This window comes from Epinephelus lanceolatus, chromosome 8 (assembly GCF_041903045.1).
Source record: "Epinephelus lanceolatus isolate andai-2023 chromosome 8, ASM4190304v1, whole genome shotgun sequence".
Taxonomy (NCBI): Eukaryota; Metazoa; Chordata; class Actinopteri; order Perciformes; family Serranidae; genus Epinephelus; species Epinephelus lanceolatus.
Window position 1 is genome coordinate 40,881,785 of NC_135741.1, and position 22,482 is coordinate 40,904,266.

The 22,482-nt window shown below is 39.9% G+C and overlaps 1 protein-coding gene across 2 annotated transcripts in view; it reads left to right on the forward strand.

Moving 5' to 3' along the window:
- The window catches only part of ap4b1 (adaptor related protein complex 4 subunit beta 1), a 47,407-nt gene extending 26,754 nt beyond the window's left edge, over positions 1 to 20,653 (forward strand). Inside the window, exons 10-13 of one of the 2 annotated variants that reach the window (XM_033628347.2) lie at positions 3,384 to 3,591; positions 3,703 to 4,017; positions 18,345 to 18,542; positions 18,851 to 20,653. In XM_033628347.2, coding sequence (XP_033484238.1) covers positions 3,384 to 3,591; positions 3,703 to 4,017; positions 18,345 to 18,542; positions 18,851 to 19,353 — 1,224 coding nt within the window. In that variant the 3' untranslated portion in view covers positions 19,354 to 20,653. The remainder of the gene's footprint in view (positions 1 to 3,383; positions 3,592 to 3,702; positions 4,018 to 18,344; positions 18,543 to 18,850) is intronic. The other variant, XM_033628348.2, reaches the window with a different exon arrangement.
- The last annotated feature ends 1,829 nt before the right edge of the window (positions 20,654 to 22,482 follow it).

A 22,482-nucleotide genomic window follows, 5' to 3' on the forward strand; every position in this document is an offset into this window, starting at 1 on the left:
TAACATTAGACGTACATTACACGTGATCCATCAGATAAACCAGGAACAAACTGAAGCAATCATATTGGGCTTGGATGCCGAAAAGGCGTTTGACTCTGTAAGTTGGTCTTTTTTATACAACGCTCTGCATAAATTTCAATTTCATAGAACGTTTATTCGGACAATCCAGAGTCTCTTTAATAAGCCAACAGCAAGAATTAAAATAAACGGTTCCCTTTCAGCATCCTTTGAGTTGGAGCGTGGCTGTCAACAGGGATGTCCTATTAGTCCTCTCCTGCCCTTTTTATAGAGCCTTTAAGTCAAATGATCAGACAAAATGATAATATACATGGTATCTCATTGGTTGGTGAACATAAGATAGCACTTTTTGCGGATGACGTCCTGGTGTTCTTATCATGCCCGGCCTCCTCTCTCCCTGCACTAATGCAAACACTTTCAGATTTTGGAGCAATATCAGGCTACAAATTAAACTCACATAAATCTCAGATGCTAACATTCAAATACACGACAAGTCAACAGTTCAGAGATAAGTATGCCATTAATGAAGTGAACAAATTGAATTACCTGGGTGTGAAAATACCAAAGGACCTTACAAGTCTAACCTCTGAAAACTATGACCCTCTGCTCTCCAACATTAGAAAGGATTTGGACAGGTGGAACCTGTTGCCCTTCCTGGGGCTGATTCAACGAATAGAAATAATTAAATTGAACGTGCTCCCGAGGCTGCTTTATTTGTTTCAGTCACTTCCAGTGGAGATCCCTGAAAAGAAATTTGCTGAGTGGGATAAGTGGATTTCGAGATTTCTGTGGCAGGGAAAGAAACCTAGAGTTAGATACCAGACACTCCATGTTCCAAGGTGTAAAGGAGGCCTTGCTCTCCCCTGCCTAAAAACTTATTATCAAGCTGCCCAGATTAAACCCTTGATCCATATTTGTGACCCAAGCTATTCAGCTATATGGAAAACCATTGAATGCCATTTCTCGGGCAAGATCCCATTACAGGCCATCATTGGGGACAATGAATTAAAACACCATCTTGAGGCAAAGCCTAACCCATGGCTAGAGGTATCACTTAAAACCTGGTTTAAAATGGTGAAGTTATACAGGCAGAAGGAGCCTTATTCATTGATTAGGTGGGTGGCTGATGACCCAGGCTTCACTCCAAACAGACTGGATGCAACCTTTAAGTTGTGGCAGCAGCGAGGGATCAATATTTATTTGGACCTCTTTGAAAAAACCTTTCTTAAAAGTTTTCAAAGCTTGAAGAATCAATATGGAATAATCAACCAGGACCTCTTTAGATATTTGCAGTTAAGGCACCATACAAAAAGAATAATTAACAAAGATGATCTGGGAAAATCTACATCTGGAGCAGGGGTGTTAAGAATCTTTATTGCTGCATACAGAGCAGACCTAGGTGCAGGGACTGTTTCCAAGTTATATAAAGGCCTTCAGGAATTAGGTGGGACCAATACATCTTACATAAAAGAAAGATGGGAAAATGAAGGAAACTTTGTACTATCACTAGAGGATTGGGAAAATTTAAATGACATGCAATGGAAATCAACTAACTCTTTGTCATGGAGAGAGTTTAACTGGAAAAACAGGGTCAGATATTTTTTAACACCTGCATTCAAGCACCCTGGGGGGAGGCAGACAACATGCTGGAGAGGCTGCGGGACAGACAGAGCAAATCACTTTAATGTGTTTTGGGAATGCACTGTGATTCATCAATATTGGATTGAAATTAGAGACAGTATGAAAAATGTATTAAGATGTGACATTGATTTTTGTTTTCAAGTTATGTATTTGGGTAAAAAGCCACACCAACTTTTAGGTTTCTCAAAATTATATATGTTCAACATAATGCTGGTCGCCAGTAAAAAAGCGATCACAAAAAAATGGCTAAATCAAAGAGCACCCACACTAGTAGACTGGTTCAATGTGATGCATGAAATTTACGTCATGGAAAAATTAACATTCGCTCTAAGACTCAAGATGGATCAATTTGAAAAATGCTGGAAAGGATGCATTGATTTCATTAGCCCACATAGATCAGACTTCAGGTTATAATGAAACATCATTTGTAATGTGACCCCCCCATGTTTGTTTTTTTCTATGCTACACGCCCGCCTTTTTTTTAATTTATTTTACTTTACCTCTATTTTTAATTCTATTACTTTCTTTTCTGTTTGTCCAATTTGTACTGTTTCAATTGTTAAAAAAAGTGTACAAAGTATAATCACTCTGTATATGTTGACTTTAAACGTAATAAAAAGATAATTTAAAAAAAAAATGTGACTGGTGACTGTTGATGATAGTGGAGTAAAAAGTACAATATCTACCTCTGAAATGTTTTGTAGTAGAAGTTTTAGATGTTGCAGGCCAGTAGATGAACACCCCACTGTAAGATATTCTGAACCTTGGGGCGTCAGTAGCAGAGTGGATAGTGCCGGCGCCCCATGTATAGAGGCATTGCCTCGCCGCAGTGGCTGCGGGTTCGAATCCAGCTCACGGCCCTTTGCTGCATGTCAGTCCCCACTCTCTCTCTGTCTCCCCATTTTCACCCTCTGTCCTGTCAATAAAGGCAAAAAGCCAATAAAAATTCAAAAAAAAAAAGATATTCTGAACCTCATCCTGCTGGTGTAAATTATGCCTTAAAAGCCCTGCACACCCACTTGTGTCACTGATTATACTTCTCCTCAGGACTGTATTGGCGTGTACACACTGTGGTTGAAGTATCTCCCTGTCCTGTTAGTGTGGGACAACTTAAGGTGTCAGTATACTTCAAACAGTGAGCTTGTCAGATTGTTGAACAGCATCCGAAACCCCTTAATTGAGGTCAAACAACGGGCAGGAAAATTTTGAGTCTCTGAAATGATGTTCAGAGATAGTGACTACACAATTCAAAATTGGGAATTAGTAGAAACGATTTGTAGATGTAGAAAAATTAAATGAATAAATAAATACATTCAAAGCAGAACGCACTCAGATTTCCCACAATGTGTGTGACACTGAAGTTACACATGCACACATTTACAATATGAGTTTTGCCCTTGCTGTAAAAGCAGGGCCCAAATGACACTTGAGTTTAATGACACTGCTTTGGATCTGCACTCCGATGTTCAAAAAAGTTTTTAACTTCACTGTTTATATGATTTCTGCACAAAGAGAGCCCAGTAGCAGTGTGTACTGGCCCATTTCAGGCACTGACCACATCACCCGTGTCACCACACCCACTGCTAGTGGTCACAAACTCCACATGGTGCATTTAAACCTGATCAGAGATCTGATCAGCAAGATAACAGAAAACATCTCAGTTGGTGTCCAGGGCTTTTATAGTGAGTCTAAATCCTCTGCTCATTCTCCTTATTCTTCATAAGGGCAGGCAAGCCTTGCTGTGGTTGCTATCTGTGTACGGGGAGCGAGTCTCCAACGCCCCCTACACGTTGGAGGTGTTCATTGATGGAGTGAGGAGCGAGACCTCTCTGGGAGTCAAGATGGAGCTGCTGACAACTACCATGAGGCTGTTTATGTGCCGGCCTGCTGAGACACAAGACATGCTCGGAAGGCTACTGCACTACTGCATAGGTGTGTGTGTGTGTGTGTGTGTGTGTGTGTGTGTGTGTGTGTGCGTGCGTGCCAGCTATGCGTGCGAAACAGAGAAAGGGATGATATTGTCAACACTCTTGTTTTTTCCAGAGGAGGAGACTGATATGTGCGTGCGTGACCAAGCGCTTCTCTACTACCGCCTGCTGCAATGTGGAATAGAGGAGACACGAAAGGTCCTCCAGGGTCGGAGGTCAGACCCTTCCCTGGGTGTTCTTATTGGCCGCCCCGCAGAGCCCATCAGCCAATGGGCAAGCAGCTTCAACACTCTAGAGCCTCTGAGGCAGGGCACCGTAGAGACAGAGTCAGCCAGCAGAGGAAGCCCTGAACATGCAAGCTTTGACCCCAAGCCAAACACTGACCTCTCAGACACACTGGACTGTAGCCAAATTGAGAGAGTGCATTCAGGTGAGTGAGGACTTCTTCTTTCTTCCTTCTTTAGAGTATTTATACAGTGGCAAGACCTTCACCTCTACTAAAGGCCTTTAGGGAAGATACAGGGCTATGTCAAGGGGCCGATGACAGCGTGTGAGGATTCCTCTGTTGCTATCAAAGACTGTATAAAATAATGGACATAAACACTGTGAGGTCACCCATTGGTTTATGGGCTCACGTTTCAAGCCTTGAGTTTGGCATTTTAGCCGTCACCATTTTGGATTTTTGTAGCCAGAAGTGACCATGTTTGGACAAGAGGGTGGCGACAACCCAAATGCTAACTGCTACCTTGCTTAGCACAGTGCATTCATAACTATGTTTAATTGTGATAATGCTCCTACTAATTTCTGCGAGTGAAAAACAGGCCTAAACCCATGTAAACAAAATGTACTCACTGGAAAAACTGAATAGAGGGTCTTTAAGTACAACCTTAATGCTAAAAGACTGTGATAATGCTAATGCATTTTTTTTTCAAATGGAAAAAAGGCTCAAAACCTTCAAAACAAAATGTGCTTAGTGGAAAAACTTAACATCCAACTCCTTAGAGGGTCTTTTAGTGCAACCCAACAGCTACAGCTACTCCTATAGACCAAATCACCATGACGTTGTGCTAACAATAATCACTTCTGGGTAGAAAACTGGCAATTGATTACAGTTGTGGAGATGTGGAGATTCAGGATACTTGCTTTATTCTGTCATTTTCAGCCTTAACTGTAACATTTCAAGATACATATTTAAACACAGTGGTCTGACCTTTCTGACATTTCTGCTGTGGTTATTTTATGTACTGTGTTACTTTGCTGTCATCTTTGATGAACCAAATCTGCTGGCATGTAAGCAAAGCAATGTACTGCTGTGGACAGGGGCCGCAGCAAAACATATTCTAACCACCTAAAAAATCAATATCAGGGTAAGTGTATGTTATATTTGAATATGTGCTCTGCTTTACCATAGACTTAAACCAATTGGTGCCAGATTAGATCAGCAGTTCTGCGTTCTGCTAAGCAAAATGTTTTTGTCAATGAGGTGTGGTGGCTTTGATATAACCACTTCAATTCCCTATCAAAAAAGCTGTCCTGACAGTAGGGTAAAGCAATGAAAATACTCTAAATATAGTGTATACCCAAGCAAAAGAGTTGAAGTATCTTGGGGTCTTTATCACGAATGAGGGTAGAATGAAGCGTGAGATAGATCAGCGGTTTGGCATGGCATCTGCAGTGATGCGGGTGCTGTGCCGGACTGTCATAGTGAAGAGAGAGTTGAGCCAGAATGCAAAGCTTTCAAATTACTAGTCCATCTACATCCCAACCCTCACATATGGACATGAGCTCTGGGTAATGACTGAAAGAATGACATCGCAGATACAAGGGGCCAAAATGAGTTTACTCTGATGGGTGGCTGGGCTCATCCGTAGAGATGATAGATCCTGGGCGCCTCCCATTAGAGGTGTTACAGGCATGTCAGTTTTTGCACAAGGCTGTAAACGTATTAATTTCTACTGTAAAGTTGGGCATTTTAACATGGGGGTCTATAAGGATTGACTCACTCCTGGAGCCACCCTCAAGTGGTCATTCAAGGAACTGCAGTTTTTGGCACTTGATGTTGGCTTAATTTTGCAGCCCTGCAGCTTGGTTACTATGTGCTTATGGAAAGCCAAAGTCCTCTTCCAAAGCGTGATTGTAAGTGGCTGTCTGCTCTTTATAGCACCCAAGCTTGTGTAAATTGCCAAGTTGTGAAATCGGACACTCCCAACTAGGATTTGAACCTTGAACCTTGTGTGTTAAGAGTTACACATTAAAACCCTATGTGTCACAGCTTTGCTTATCATAGCAGCCACAGCAGTAACTACAACAATAGCCACAATCACAGTAACAGCAATGAACATAGTTTCAGTCTCAATAGAAAATCATCATACCCCTTTGAAATAGTCACTTTTTGTCTTACAGCCTGAAATCAAAACCCACACTCAGAGTGGGGAATATTTTTCCATTCTTCCTTGCAGAATCGTTGGAGTTTATTCAGATTTTGTGGTGAGCAGTGATGGACTGATCTCCTTTAGGTTTGTCTACAGATTTCTGCCAGATTTAGGTCAGGGCTGTGACTTTGGCCACTTGAGGATATTCACCTTCATACCCTCAAGCTTGGCTGTATTTTTCTGCGGTGTGTGTGAGATCGTTGTTATAGACCATTTTCACGGCGAACATTTTGACATGTCATAGTCAGAAAAGCACAGGTGTATTTAATGACATTAATGATAGCTAGTAGTCCATATGACAGTAATACATAGAGAGATTGAGAGAGATACAAAGCAACAACAGTAAAGGCAATAACTACTATAACAGTAACTACAGAAATACTATTAAGGTACTAAATGTAAGATACTAAAAGGTACTAAATTAATTAAGTTTCACCAGAACTACTTATTAGGTGTCCATTATCAGTTTTTAACAGAAACCCTGCAGCCACTCAGAATTGAGTATTCATCCAGAACTTTGTATAATCTGCAATTAATAAATGCCATCAGTTTATGACCAACTGTGGATATATCATCAACTATTAAAATTTGCAGATTATTATATTTGGCAAGTAAACTATTGATCTTTTCTCCACACAAAGATGAGTAAGATAATTCCATATCTGTGCCATTGCTAAATGAATTATGAATCATTGAAGCATGTAAATTGTGTGCCAGGTGGAGCAGTTAACAATACACAAATGTCCTCAGTGTGACAACATAGTGTCAATAGTAACATAATGCCTCATGCTGTAGCACTCTAATTAAATGTCTATTTCTTGTCCCTGCACTATCTGTTATAAAGACATGAAACGAGTCCAGATTTTTACCATAGATCATGTCATTTTATTGGGCTCTGGCAATCAAGTTTCACCAAATAACAGGCATCCCCAATTTAGCTGGAAATGACACATTACCTTTTTTTGCTATGCTGTTTGGTTCCGAAATTAGACCACTGTACATTAGACCCGGTGGACTGTCAGCCATCTTGGATTTGACAGCTCACAATCATTAGCGGTCCAGTCTGACTTCACTCTACATCTGAAAATAAACCTAATGGTATGCACTAACTATGTTTGAAATGTCATGCTTTTGTTATGAGAACTTATCAGCTGTACTAAAAGGCTCTGGTGAAAAAGCTGAGTTATTAACATGCATTAATGGGACATTAACGTTTGTTAAAGTTCTCCAGCAGACTAGGCCTATATCAGCCTAACTAGGGGCTGGTTCAAGGCAAGCCTGAGCCAGCCCTAACTAAAAACTTGATCAAAGAGAAAAGTCCTAAGTCTATTCTTAAAATTTTTGCGGTATTACACAGGTGAAAGAAGGCAGTCCTTGAAGTTTGTTTTATATGGGAGTTAAAAGACGTACCTTGATCAGTGATTACTCCAAAAATTCTTAATTTTTCAAATGACGTTTCTTTCTTGCCATCCTGCCATGCCAGTAAGCTTTGCGTAAAGCTTGTGAGATTGTTGTCACATGCACACAGGATTCCCATGGTAATGGAAAACGTGGAAAAGTCATGGAATTTCATAGTCCCATTTTCCAGGCCAGGGAAAGTCATGGAAAAAGTAAAATCCTTGAAAGTTTTGGAAATGTCATGGGATTTTTTGTGTGTAATTAGATTAATTGTTACAGTAATGTTCTGTGGATAATCTTCCACATTGTGTAACATAATGGCAAATTTATTTTCCATAGCTCTTGACATAAAATAGCTCTAATATGCACAGATGTGACTTTTTGTTTTCCTCTTTTTTTTTTTTTTTTGCTTAATATTTTTATTGACAACAATATTTGATGACAGTAGCCCTCTGATAACATTCATACACCACATCCTGGATTATTAGAGTTGATATTTCACTATAAACAATCACATAATTGTACAGAACTTACAGGACACTCATTGTACCCATCACACCCATCCTTTGCCATTTACTGCTTCTGACTATTCATAACACATTCACATTTCATATGGTCATATTCCCTGTGATCACAAGCACTTGGTTGTCATTATTTACATAGTTCCGAGAGCAAAACAAGTCACCGGATGCTAACCAACCAAAACAGAGCAGGGCTATCAGAACCAAGACAGCGGCTACAGAGAGCCACACAAAGGTCCCATTTAAAAAAAAAAAAGAAGAAGTCCGTGCAAAAAAAAAAAAAATACAAAACTTAAAATATAAATAATTAATGATAACAATGAGTAAAAGTGGGCATTATGAGTCCCCTACAATAAACACGTCCTTAGTCTGGCAGAACCTGCAAATCTGTAAAATAAGATAAGAAAGGTTGCCATTTGTAAAAGAACTTGTCAGTGCTTCCTCTCATTGTATATTTAATCTTCTCAAGTTTGAGGAAGAACGTAGTATCTTGAAGCCACTGTGCAACAGAGGGAGACCTAGGAGATTTCCACTGTAGGAGAATGCGACGTCTGGCTAATAAAGATGTAAAATTTATAATATCTTTTTGTGTGGAATTTAATCGAACTGACACATCTGGGGACCCAAAGATAGCAATCAATGGACAGGGTTGTAGCTGTTTTCCCATTATGGTAGACATTATATTAAAATAACTCGACCAGAAGTCATGTAACTGTGGGCAGGAAAAAAAAAACATGTGGCTCAAATGACAATGTGGGTTCATACATCTATCACACTTAGTAGCCCCTTTTACACTACCAGATTTTCTACCAATGTTGGGCTGTTTTGCCGGCAAGCTGCGAGCGTTTAGACATTGGCGAGTTGATCCGAGGTGCCCAATTTTCCGCCTCGTAGGGTAGTCATATTGGCAGAATCCTTTTAGTTTATAAAGACCGAGGCGGCCTTCCGCAACGGGAGGGGCTGTTGAAGACTTGTGGGAGCAATTGTTGATGACGCCGCACGTGCGACCCACTGGTGGTGGATAAACAGGAAACAGCTGATAGCAGGAATTAGCGAGCAGCTAGTAGCAAGAGGGAAACGCAAACCTGACAGACACTGTAAAGATGAGTAACTGAGGAGACAAGGAATTGCATGCCCTCCTTGCCCTCTCAAACGAAGAGGCAATTAACCGTCAGATGACGGGGACGGTGAAGAACAGGCCGACTTACGAGAGAATCGCCAAAGGACTGACCAGCCACGGCTTCCCTCCCATGTCACTGTTTATGTCACATGCTGAGCTACACGTTTTGTTACTTGCTCACGCCCCCCATTGCCCCGAAAAAGACACATTCTGTATAAACAAAAGTAGGTAGGCGGCACTTTGCTGCACTCCCCGATTTTGTTTTTATACTGCCAATGCTGAAAAAAGACTGATTGGGCTTTCTTGCAAATTTGCACAATTCCTATCTAAAAAGGGCTATTGTCTTTTTCTGGGTAAATTTCAGACAGTTTAGATTTGGAAAGATGTACCCTATATATGACTTTAATTTGACTGAGTACAAGACGAGCACAAGGAGAGACAGTACATATCCCCTGTACACCTTCCTCCCACCATTCCTCACTAAACTGAAATACCAGCTCTTCCTCCCAAGCAGCTCTTATTTTCGAATTAGACTGATCAGAGATCCAAAATGCGATTGTATGTCTCTGAACCAATCCCCCTTTGTTGCATCTTAAAAGTGAGCAAATTATTCCATTGTTGTTGAGGAGGTGGAGAAGGAATTTTAGAGAAACATTTTGAAACAAAGTGTCTAACTTGCAGATACCTGAAAAAATGGTTTGCAGACAATCCATACAAAGATGACAAATTAGTGAAACTGTTGAAAATATACAGATCTAGGAAACAATGTATACCCTGTGTACCATACTGAAAAAGTAGAGTCCAAATATGAGGGAGGAAAGAGGTAGTTATTACAGAGTGGCCCTAAAGGAGATGCAGCTACATATTTAAAATGTCTTCTGAATTGATACCAAATCTTTAAAGTATTAAGCTCAACAGGATTTTTAACATACATTGAAAGCTTGGTTGGGAGCAAAGAGTATATAAGAGCAGGTATAGAAGATGAAGGACAACACGACTGGGCTTCCAATTTACACCAGTCTAAGTGAGGAGAATTGACCCAGCAATATATTTTATGAATATGTGTGGCCCGGTAATAAAACTGAAGGTTCGGTAAAGTGAGACCACCACTGAACGTATGTCTTTGGAGTAATGATTTGAGGACCCTTGGAGACTTACCACCCCAAATAAAAGAACTAATCATTTTATCTATGGAGTCAAAAAAAGACTTAGGTAAAAATAAGGGAATTGATTGAAACAGAAAAAGAAATTTGGGCAAAATATTCATTTTAACAACATTAATCTTCCCAATCAGAGAGAGAGACACATTATTCCACTTCTGAAGATCAGATTTCACTTTCGTAATTAGCAGGACAAAATTAGCAGACAAAAGACCTGAAAATGTACGCGTCACATTAATACTAAGATACGTAAATCCAGTGCGAGTGATGTTAAAAGGCAAGTCAGCTTGGTTAAATTGCTAAGTTGCTGTATTAATAGGATAACATTCACTCTTTTAGCTTATAACCTGAGAAGGAACTAAAACTATCTAAAGTGGGCAGAATTCCCGGGAGAGAAAACCCAGGATCAGTCACATATAATAACAAATCATCTGCGTACAATGCTAAACAATATTCAACACCATTATGGATGACCCCTTTAAAAGAAGTGGAGGACCTCAATGAGATAGCCAGTGGTTCGATAGCCAAGGCGAAAAGACCTGGCGATAAAGGGCAGCCTTGCCATGTACCACGCTCTAGTGTAAAATATTCAGAGCGAATATCATTTGTTTGAACACTTGCTCGTGGTGATGTATATAATAATTTCACCCAACAAATGAATCTATCTCCAAAGAAAAATAAACCGTTTTCTAAAGATTCATTGAACATTGCCAAAAGTAACGGTGCCATTTTATTAATAAATCTCTTAAAGAACTCCATTGGAAACCCATCAGGGCCTGGAGCTTTATTAGACTGCATTGCTTTAATCGAGAAACACAATTCTTCAAGGGAGAGTGGTGCATCCAGTTCTATTGCCTGGTCAAAATCAATAAGAGGGTTTTCAAGATTCACCAGGAGCTCATTCATTATGGTAGCATCTATAGGAAATTCTGATCTATACAAAGAACAATAAAATGATTTAAATGTAGCGTTGATTTCAAACGGATCTGTGACAGTCGTATTAAACTCGTGTTCATAATAGGTACCGCGAGTTTGTAGTAACAGTCGTTCAGCGCTTCTGGTAGAAATAAGATCAAACTCCGCCTGGAGATTAAGACGCTTCTTAAATCATTCTGGAGAAGGATCAGATGCACATTCCTGATCAAGTATACTAATAGCAGGTATAAGTTCTGTAAGCCTAATATTCTGTAAAACATATAAGAATATGAAATAATCTGTCCTCTAAGAAATACTTTCAGTGACTCCCAAAGTAATGAATATGATGTAGATTCATTTTGATTAAAGGAAAGAAAGTCATCAATAGATTTTGAAATAAATTCACAAAATGTTTAATCTGCCAACAGTAAGGAGTTCAATCTCCAAAGGGGGGGCAAGGATTTGTGAGTGACAAATTGAACATCTAGAAATAGTGGTGCATGATCTGAACTGATGCTATTATCAATGAAAAAAAAAATCTATTCTAGAATATGATTTATGTACCAGAGAAAAATAAAAAAACTTTTTGACTAAAGAATTACGAAGTCTCCAAGGGTCAACCAAACCATTCTGTGTCATGAAGACAGAAAAAGATTTAGACATAGCTGATTGAGATATAATGCGAGGGCTTGAACAATCTAACACTGGATCAAAGACGCAATTCAAGTCACCACCAAAAATTAACATATGAGTGTTTAAATGAGGTATATTGTTAAGTAATCTATTAGAAAATTCAGCATCATCGAAACTGGGTGCATACACATTCACTAACAAGACTTTTAATTGTACTAATGTACCTGCGACTATGAGTTATCTTCCATTTTTGTCAGCAATAACATCAGTAGGTGAGAACTGAATTCCTTTATTAATTAAAATAGCAACCCCTCTTGCTTTAGAATTAGACCTGACCTATCCACGGAGAGTTGAGCCTATGATGATCTTTAAGTCTAAGGTGAGTCTCCTGCAAAAACATTATATCAGAATTAAGCCTTTTCAGATGATTAAAAAATTTGGATCCTTTGGAAGGATTACCCATACCACATATATTCCAACTGCGAAAACGAACAGGTGTGCCTGCACTAGGACTACTGGGATTAAAATTAACAGAGCACATTTATGTGATTTAAAAATCCAGGTACAACAAACAAACAACAGAAAAACAAAAACAAAACAACCCACACAAAATGAGACATTATCATATTGCTTATAAGTAACAATTCACCTTGCAGAAGAAAAACTGCAAAGGAGAGTAACTAAAGTGACCTAATATAAACAAATAAATAAGCAAGCCTCACATGGAAACAAGTATTAAATGTAGTATCATTACAACATACTGTGTAACAACCTCACCCAATGTTCATCTTCTTAACATAAGCTTTGGCGTCATCTGCTAATTCAAAATCCTTTTCCACACCTTTTAAAGCCAGACTTTTTGTTTTCCATGGCATACATTTCTATTTTATCCCCCACATTCCATCTCTCCTTCCATGTATGCATACTTGAATAAATGAATGAATGAATGAATGAATGAATGAATGACTTTATTTTGGACCAGTTTAAAGTTTAAAACAATGTTGTGATAACAGAAAAACGAAAAAACAAAAACAGAAATGTTCGAAAAGGAGTAGCTAGAAGTAAAACTTAAATGTTCCTATCCCTCTTTCACTTTTCTTCTATTAACTTAAATACTTGCTAGTACATAGAGTGGATTTGGTATGTTTGAATAAGAAAAAATGATAATAATGTGAAACAGTGATTTAACACGTAGGGTCATGAATCTCAAATATTGTTTGCATTGCTGTTGATTTAATTTACACATTTATGAAAATGTCAACCAAAAAAACAGAACTGGTTTTACTGCCTCTCAGGGCAGAACATGAGTAAAATACCTGCAGGAGACTACTCAGGTTGTTGAACAATGGATTACACTGATTCCCTGGTTTCTTAGCAAACTGTGGTATTTCCTGTTTTTTGGCTTGTCTTTTCTGTGCTGGGGCAAAAGTCATCACCCATTGTTATGTCAGTACTGATCAGTGGGTAAACAGCATGAAAAGAATTGCAGGTACAGAACCAAAAAACCCTGGTGCTCAGGCCAAAAAGTATAGTGGTATTACCATAATTTTTTTAAAATTTTATTTTTTATTTTTTTATTGTGAAATACGACAAGACAAACGACATCAAGTGGACATGTGGACATACACCAATATACATACAAGGTGTAAAAATGTGTGTGTGTGTGTGTGTGTGTTATTTAAGAGTGCAGGAAGTATTATTACAACAACAATAATAATAATAATAATAATAATAATGATAGTGACATCAATGGAGATATTAGTTAACAATAATAATAACAACAAAAATAATGATGATGATGATGATGATGTAGGAGGAGAGGATGAGAGGGGATTAATGAATAAAGTTGTAAAGTTGAGCCAATTTGTAAGATGTCAAATTAACAAGATGCCTCAGATCCCCACCAATCAGCAGGGCATCGGCCTGTGATTGGGAATATGCTTATTGCTGAGAGAGTTAGATGAAAGGATTACCACTCTCGTGTCTGTGCTTAGCATTAAAACTGCAAACAGTTAGCCTGGCTCTGCCTGAAGGTAGCAAAATCTGCCTTCACCATTCGTAAAGCTCACTGTCATGTTCTGTCAATGTCACTTACTAATTAACAAGTTAACCATCAGCAGCAGGATATGCCAGTAAAGATCTGCAATGAACTGTTTGGGAGTGGCATACCACTAAATGTAGGCATAGTCCATTCATGTTATACAAGAAAAACAGGACCAGTAGTGTATTCCTGTAGTGCTGTCCATCAACTTCTACAACATTTGAGCACCATGCATCACCATCATAAACACAGAGTCCTTCTCCCCTCGTCCCATCTGAGGCCTGTGCTCTGCTGGCCTGACAGCCTGATCCAGAATACCAGGTCACTGAAAAGATGGGGGCACAATAGTGTTCTATCTCCTGCTGCTGCAACAGCCTACGTCCTATTTCATCCATTCCACTTTTCTGCAAGCGGACATCAGCAAGGAACAGGCTGGGTAGTGGAACAGCCCTGGTGCTGCTTGCCAACAGTAAAATACTACTTAGAATTGGCAAATACCACACGAACAAGAGTGACGCATCATCAGCCACCTTTCATTCTTGGTGTCACACACACAAATCCAGGTGTGCAAACGTAGCAGAACCCCCCCCCCCCAAGGAATCCCAAAACTTTAATAGTTTTGGGATTAAAGTAGTAAATTAAAGTAAATAAATACCTTGTTCCCTCTCGACTGGAGCTATTCTCTTTATTCCTACTATATTCTCTCCCCTTATGTCCTTCTTTTGTTTATCTTCTTGATATTTGCATTACTTTTTTCTGCTGCACTGATTACATTTCTCAACTTCTCAACACTTTCTGGTTTTCAGTCCCTACAAAATACTTCCGGGTTAACAGGAAACAACAAAATAAAAGCAGAAAGCAAAATAAAAGCAGAATAACAACCCAAAAGCAGACTACTGCATACTCTGCATTGGAGTCATTTACAACTTTAATTAAGTAATGGATAGAGTCTGTGAATACTTAATATTTTTAGACATTTGCTTTGCCATCATGGGTTATTGTATGTAGGACTCACTGCAAAAAAATGTCAGTTTAAGCCATTTTAAATTGAGTCTATAACACAATAGGGACTGCTAATTGCCCAAGGTCTCTGAACAGGGGTTTTGTTACATGTGTGAGGTTGCCTGTATGTCCTTATCTATCCTGCATCAATCAACTTAAGCAGCAAAGATAAGAAAAGCCCAGGTAATAAGTTTAAGTTTAAGTTTAAGTTTAAGTTTATTTCCTTTATTAATCCCCCTGAGGGGAAATTCAATATAGGTAATAAGTTTATAGACTAAAGCTCCACCTCTGGCTTGATAAACATAGAGGAAAACACTCCTTTGAGAAGATGTGGAGACATTCTATTTTTTCGAGAAGGACAAATCTGCTGAAGTTGCGTGATATCAGTCAGAACTGTGAACTTGTTACACTGTATCTACATCTTCCTTCTGACATTGCATCTACTTAAACTGATTTCTCTGGGGGAGGGAGATAAAAAAAATTCCCTAGCTAATCACCAGAGACCAACTTATCCTCCTAAATCTAATGTCATTTTTAAGTCCACTGTGGGTCTGTGCCATTACACTGGCGTACACCTGCGGTGTGCTGACTAGGTGGAGTCTGCACATCATTTGACAGTTAACCAAACTGTCAGATACAACAGATCCAGCGCTAAAGGTCAGTGGCAACAGCAGCGTTCACCTCCCCACAACCACATGGCCTCATTCACACACAAACAAGTCAAGGGAGATTGGTAAGACAGAAACCTGATGAATGTCATTCAGGCTTATATAAAATCATGTTGTGAACATTACTATCCATGTCGGAAATGATTTGTCAACTTGGAAAGCTATTATGACATTTACCTTGTAGACTGACAGTGTTTGTTTTGTCAGCTGACAATTACATGGTGGCTGACAGATTACACTCCACTTTAACAGCTTTTCCGACCCTCACCATGACATGTTAGGTAGTGCTCTGGCCCACTGAAATAGAGCAGACCCACTGATGCGTAGTCATGCAAACATACCTGTTTTTCTGTGGTTTTGAGAGTGGAGCAAAGAGGCATAAAACAAACAACAATGTTAGGTGATATTAAGTAGATGTGTCAACTTTGAACAGCCTAAAGAGCAGCGTCTATCTTGTCTAAAGCCCTCGCCATTGTTTTTAATCACCCCTTATTGGTTCCAGCGCACCACTTGACAATACTTAACAACAGCTTGACTATAGCGTTAGCCCCGCCCAAAGCGCTAATCTGCCAATCATTAGTTCCCCCACAGCGCTCACTGGTTGCTTTTTATTTTAACTGAGAAACCACTGTTTCATATCACAATGGTAGAGGGACCTGTCAACTCAAACTTAGTGGAGTAGGTGGATTCAAAGGCCTAGACCCAGGCAACTGCTGAGGCCTTTCTCTTGAATTATATTTGCAGATGTGTATGCACAAATGTATGCGTATTCTTTTCTTCACTTTGTTTATATGTCAATGGTCTTGGTGTGAATATTCTTAAGTGCGCATTTTTATGCTCTATACAGACATTGGGTTTCGGGTTGTCCGTTATGTCACATTCGCGTGAATGTGGTATCTCAGGAATGCCTGGAGGGAAATTCAGACAAAAGTCCACTTGGACTGAAGGATGAACAGATTAGAATATGATGGTCAAAGGTCACTGTGGCCTCACAAATTCATTGTTTTTGGCCTTTATTAAAGAATTCATATGCTTATTATGACAACATTTCACACAAATGTCTAATAGGATAAAATGATAAAATGACAACGTTTTATATCCAAAAGGTCAAAGATCAACATCATTGTGACATCATAATGTTCTGCAAAAACATTTTTCTGGCCATCACTCAATGTCTTAACTCAGGAGCGAGAGGGGAGACATTTGGTCAAATGCTGAATTGGTGACACTAATCCCAAGTGTCCATCTTGAAACTGTGCTGATTCTATAGATCCTTTGTGCTGCCAGCTTGAAGATGTGTGTGAAACATCCGTGTTTCTACAAAAATACACTTTATACCTTTTAGTTAATGACGTTAAAGTCCTCACTATATGTATTTCATGAGTCTGGTCAGGCACGCAAGCAAGCTGCAACTTAAATGGTTGGCTGAGGCATACAGTTCTAGTTTATCTGTACATCTATGCGTTGATGTGTTTTTGAAGCAGAGCACATAAAAGCTTTTTTCCCAGCTCAGTCCGTGCACCAGGAACAGACAACAAAACTTGAGATCCTGAGATCTCAGACTATAGCTACAGTCCGATCTCTGTTCAATCAAAGAACAAATGTACGAAGGAAGTTTGCCCAGTATGGCTTTATAAATTAACAATTACCAGTGACTGAGCCTACGTGAGGTCAAAGATGGCCAATCAGCCTTGGAATAAAGCGTACAGTGATAACTGTGTGCTTTATAATTTGTAATGAATCTCAGTACACTGTGATATGCAGTATCTAACATGTGCAAACAATCCAGCATTTTAAACCAGCTTGGCTGTGAGAGCTGAAACTGGATAACATCAAAGACAGCATGCAATTTGGCCACAGCCTGTGCAATGGATGAGCCAGCTGAATACATCACTGTGTCATCAGCATAAAACCACAACCAACCACGTTTTGTCCACATGTCCCCATGTCAACGAGTCAACCTTTGTATCAAAATAAGATGGCCAACAGTATCAAAAGCTTTGGACAGGTCAATAAATAGAGCTGCACAGCTCTGCTTCATGTCCAGACTGCCAATGATATTGTTTACCACCTTCATAGTTGAGGTAATGGTGCTATGTTGCTTTCTGAAATCAGACTTATGTTTGGATAGAATGGCATTATTACATAGAAATTCCTTCGACTGTTCACTTACTAACCATTCGGGGATCTTTGCTAGTTTAAAAATGGGCCCATAATTGTTTAATGAAGTGACATCCCTCCCTTTCAGCAGTGAGAGAACATAGGCGGACTTTCATATTTTTGGGATCACCTTAGAGCTTAGAGAGAGGCTGAAAATATAGGTCAGGGGTTGAGCAATAAAATCTGCAGCAAACTTTAAGAAGAATGATCCAAGGTTGTCTGGACCAGCAGTTTTTTTACTATCTAACTTGACTTGATGGCTTTATGCACTTAACTAACAGAAAATGGAAATTTTGGTTTGTATCACAAACAGTGGTGTTCAAAGCATCGGAGTTGGAAACAGAATCAAACAGCGCGCCACAGGACACCAAAAAAAACTACATATATATATGTTAAAAAAAACTATACCACAATAATGAGTGTAATAAGCAATGGGGGTCTGAGTACTTTCTGAAGCCACTGTAGCTTACTCATTTCTACTGTGATTCTACTGAAAATGTCCCAGATATCTTCATTCCATTCAAATGGGTCCCAATGGGTCAAGCTTACATAGTGAGTTGTGTTATTTTGGTCAAAGATAAGGATTTTTTCCCCTCAAGGTTAAGGTCCATTTCGGAATGCAGTGCCATTTTTGGTCACAAATCTCTTCCTCTGGCACTCATCCCTCTCTTTATTCTTTACCCCTCTACCCTTTTCCTCCCTCCCAGCGTCCTATCATTCTTCCTCTCTTCGTCCTCCCATGTCTTCTTCAGGCTCAGACAGTACCAGTGGGTGTACAGACTCCTCTGCTGATGTCCTGGCTTCCAGTGTCGCTGTCCCTCTCAGTTTGTCCCTCTCCCCAGCTCTCAGCCCAGAGGAGTTTGAGCGTCTTTGGCTGCAGCGACTGGCTCTGCATGCTGAGCGAGGTAACGAAAAGGAAGGAGATTCTTTCATGCAGAAAGCTTCCTCTTTATGGGACATGTATTGTGGTTGACAGGAGCAAATGGGCTTGGCGTAAAAACTGTAAAAACAAAAAACAAAAAAAACCCAACAGTTTGTAATCTCCTGTGATGGAATGTATCTAAGTATTAACTCAAGTAGCCTACTGTACTTAAGTACAATTTGATTTACTTGTACTTTCTTGAATATTTTCTGTTCATGCAATTTTATACTTTTACTTGATTTCGTCTGACATCAGTTCCTCTGCTATTGCTCCTTGTTTGGTTGTGAATAGGTGCGGAGAAACTAGAAGAGGAGGATTATATTTGCTTTGAAGAACGCATCCACTGCCCTGCGATACCTCAGTGTTCACCACAAAGTCTTCAGGCTGCGATGCAGCTGGTCAATATCCAGACAATGGCCTTCACACCACCGCACACACTCCCCTGGAGGGTCTACCTGTACACACACACACAGCAAGGACACTCTGGTGACACACCCCACAGCACACTCATACTTGGGGAGCTGCTGTACACTGGAGAGGGAAATCAGAGGAGAGTAGTTACAAAAGGCATAGATGGTGGAGAAGTGGTAGAGGGCAGTGAAGAGGAGCTGGTGAAAGAGGGAGAGGAAGCTACAGCTTATGGGCTGAGCAGGAGGGAGTCAGCGAGAAAAGATGGAGAAGAGCAGGATGTAAAAGTGACTCTTAAGCAGCAACCAAGAGATGACAAAGCTCTGAAGGGGTTTCTCTCTATCCTTACCACTGTGCTGCACACATTGTCCTCAGAGAGAAATTAAATATGCATTACACCAACACATGGTGTACTTCTAAAGAAGACGCTCACTGACCACATTCATTTCCTAATCATATCTGTAAAATAGCTCCTAAGACAGTGGTTCTTAACCTTTCTCATGCCATAGACCTCTGAATTGATACACATGGGTTAATGGACCCCCATTTGATAAGATTTTGCTTCAGGAACCCCCATTTGAAAAGATGGCGGCATCGATGTGACCTTTTAATGATGTGTTATGTATGTGACCCTCCCTCAGGAGATTTAAAAAGTAGCTGTTAGCAGATAGCAACTAACTTGAAGAGGAAAAACAGCAGCCGATAATGTCCACGAACTGGAAGAACAATGAGGTCCAGGAGCTCCTCACTCTCTGAGCAGAGGACGAGATCAGCTGCCATACAACAGGGACAGTAAATGATTGTTCTTGTCATGTTATGCCTTTGTTATTGTTTGTGAAGCGCTGCTGACATGTATGTTTTATGTCACACGCCCGTCACTCCTCTTTTGCTTCAGCGATGCAGGCATGCTTCCTAAAATCAAACACTGGAGCCGCATGATGCTGCTGTCATTTGGTTCTGTGTAAAAATACAAAGGCAGCATAAAGAAGGGACTTCGTTGCATTGTCTTAGTTTCACTTCCATACAAAGTTGACTGTGGGAGGACAGTAAGCTCTCCCTCCAGCCGTCCCATTGGGGACTGATGCAGACCCTCAACAGTACTATGAATAGAATCGCATCTGCGTGACCGCAGCTGTCCACAGACATTCAATGCAGAAAGTTTGTCAAGCCGTTAAGACTCTAACCTACGACACAGTGGAGCACAAAGGCTCCGGAGAAGAAGCTGAGTTAGTGACATGCAGTACAGCCAAGTTAGCGAGATGCACTGGATGACAGTGAGTAAATGAAATGTTAGAGATTTGATCGTTAAGGGATGTTGATGTCATTAGGGGTACGCACACATTTCCCACCCAACACAAAAAAAATGATCACAATACTAGGACAGAGAACTGGAAAAATGCACCAGTGCAGCAGTGATGACTTGGGTCTGTCTCAACCTTCCATCAGCAGAGTGATCACACTGACTATGATACTTTCACAGTCAGCAGTTCATTTCATTTCCATTGGGTGTCCACACCTTATATGCTCACAGAAGGGTGTGTCTCTGACAACTAATCTATTGTATATCTATTGTATGTTTGGTATTGTGTTGTATTGTATGTTCTGTGTTGTGGGTGCAGCATGGGCGAATGGCCCAGAACAAATGTCTCACTTTGTGAGACAATAAAGTTAATCTTGAATCTTGAATCTTGAATCAATCACATCTGTTAAAAGCAAGCATGGCACCTAGCAATCAACCTCACCTCCTCACTAAGGTAAAAGCTTCTGTCACTTCCTTGCTCAAAGTTGCTGTGAGAACTTTCCTAAATCACTCCTAAACTAGGACTCCTTACTAAAAATGTTAAGGATAATGGGATTTATGGTTGTGTGTAAACCCTACGCATGTAACCCATGCACGTCGCCATCGTGAGCATTTTTACTTCTGCAGCGGTGTGTCTGTGTCACTCTGCAGTCACACCTCCAAAACGCTAGATGGCGGTGGAGGTTTCTGTTAAATGCTGTTAAGTTTAGTTGATTCAAAACACACAACACAGTAAATATGGCTTAATAGAGACAATTTCAAACACAAGTACGCAAATTGGCTTCACTTTAAATCGCAGCATTCACAGACAAACACTTGTCTTTTTCTGGATACATTTTCCCCACAAATACAACATGCTAACATTATTAACACAAGCCTATGGCATTTTACATTGTTTAAATTAGCCTAGCAACAAGCGATCTTTCCCTCTTCTCATATAAAACCTGGGACAACAGCAACATTTAACAAAGGTAACGGCACTCAATTTGGCTCCATTAAAACTCTTAAGATTCACAGACAAAACAGCTGTCACACTCAACACGTTATCCAAACAAATACAACATGCTAACGTTATTAGCACAAGCCTATGACATTTTACATTGTAAAAATTAGCCTAGCAACGAGCGGAGATTTCCTCTTCTCATATGAAACCTGGATAAATCCCGAAGTATAAGTCCCCGAAGGATAAATCAAACACAAGACTTAAAATGCTATTTTATTGGAGGTTCTACTGTCTTCACAATTTATTGTTTCTTATCTGTGAAATACAAGTAAATGCTTCGTTTCCACTAAAGGAAAAGGTGTCAGTATACAGAAACAGACAGGAGGACTGCGTCAACGCGATGCATACAATTCTGGGGAGGTGCGTGTCAGGCTTCAGCGTAGGTTATGGCATAGGCTGTACGTCGACGTGGAGCCTACGCTGTGGCTATGGCGTCAATTCAACGCAGAAGTATAAATTAGCTTTAAGTTAGCTTTTCTAAAAGGATTCTCAGAATGTTTGTGAATACGGCTCCAGGAAACCAGACCGAGGGGGTGTCAATAAGTGGTAAAACCACTTTTCACCTTGCACATTTTAAGTTGTATGACCTGAGATAATTGATGTGAGAGTGAAGTCCTTTACAGAAGTAAATTGTGAATAAACAAGACTGCATTCAGTAAACTTCAGCCATACATCACTTCAATTTGCTGTGATCTTTCACAGCCATAAGTAGATGAAAGAATAGTTTGGGTTTGTCAAAAGTTTGGCCTGATGGGAACAGGACTAGTCTCACTGTACCAAATCAACTTCTCCTTTTTCTTCTCTTTCTCCCCTGAGACTGACAGAAATTAATTCTCACTGAAAAAAACGTGCACTGTATGCAAATGCATAAGAGCCTCAACTGAAAGGAAGCTGCTATGGATTGTATTTTGTGTGTACACCAGTGAGCTCCTGTTAGAGCCTCCCATGTGTCTTGCCTTACTCTTGATTGTAGATTATATTTTACTGATTTTATTGTAGGCTACATTAGAGGCTGTCATCATGATAATAGCTGGGTGAAGGTAAGCAAACGCATGAACTGACCCAAAATAAAACAAATTGGATTCCGCTTGCATTGTTTGTGTCTATTTTATTAAGTGTGTGGGTTTGATATTCAGGGGTAATGAGTTCCCTCACAAATTACAATAACTCAGTTGGTACCAAGTGTAACGTTAGTTAGCAGGCTGTTGGATT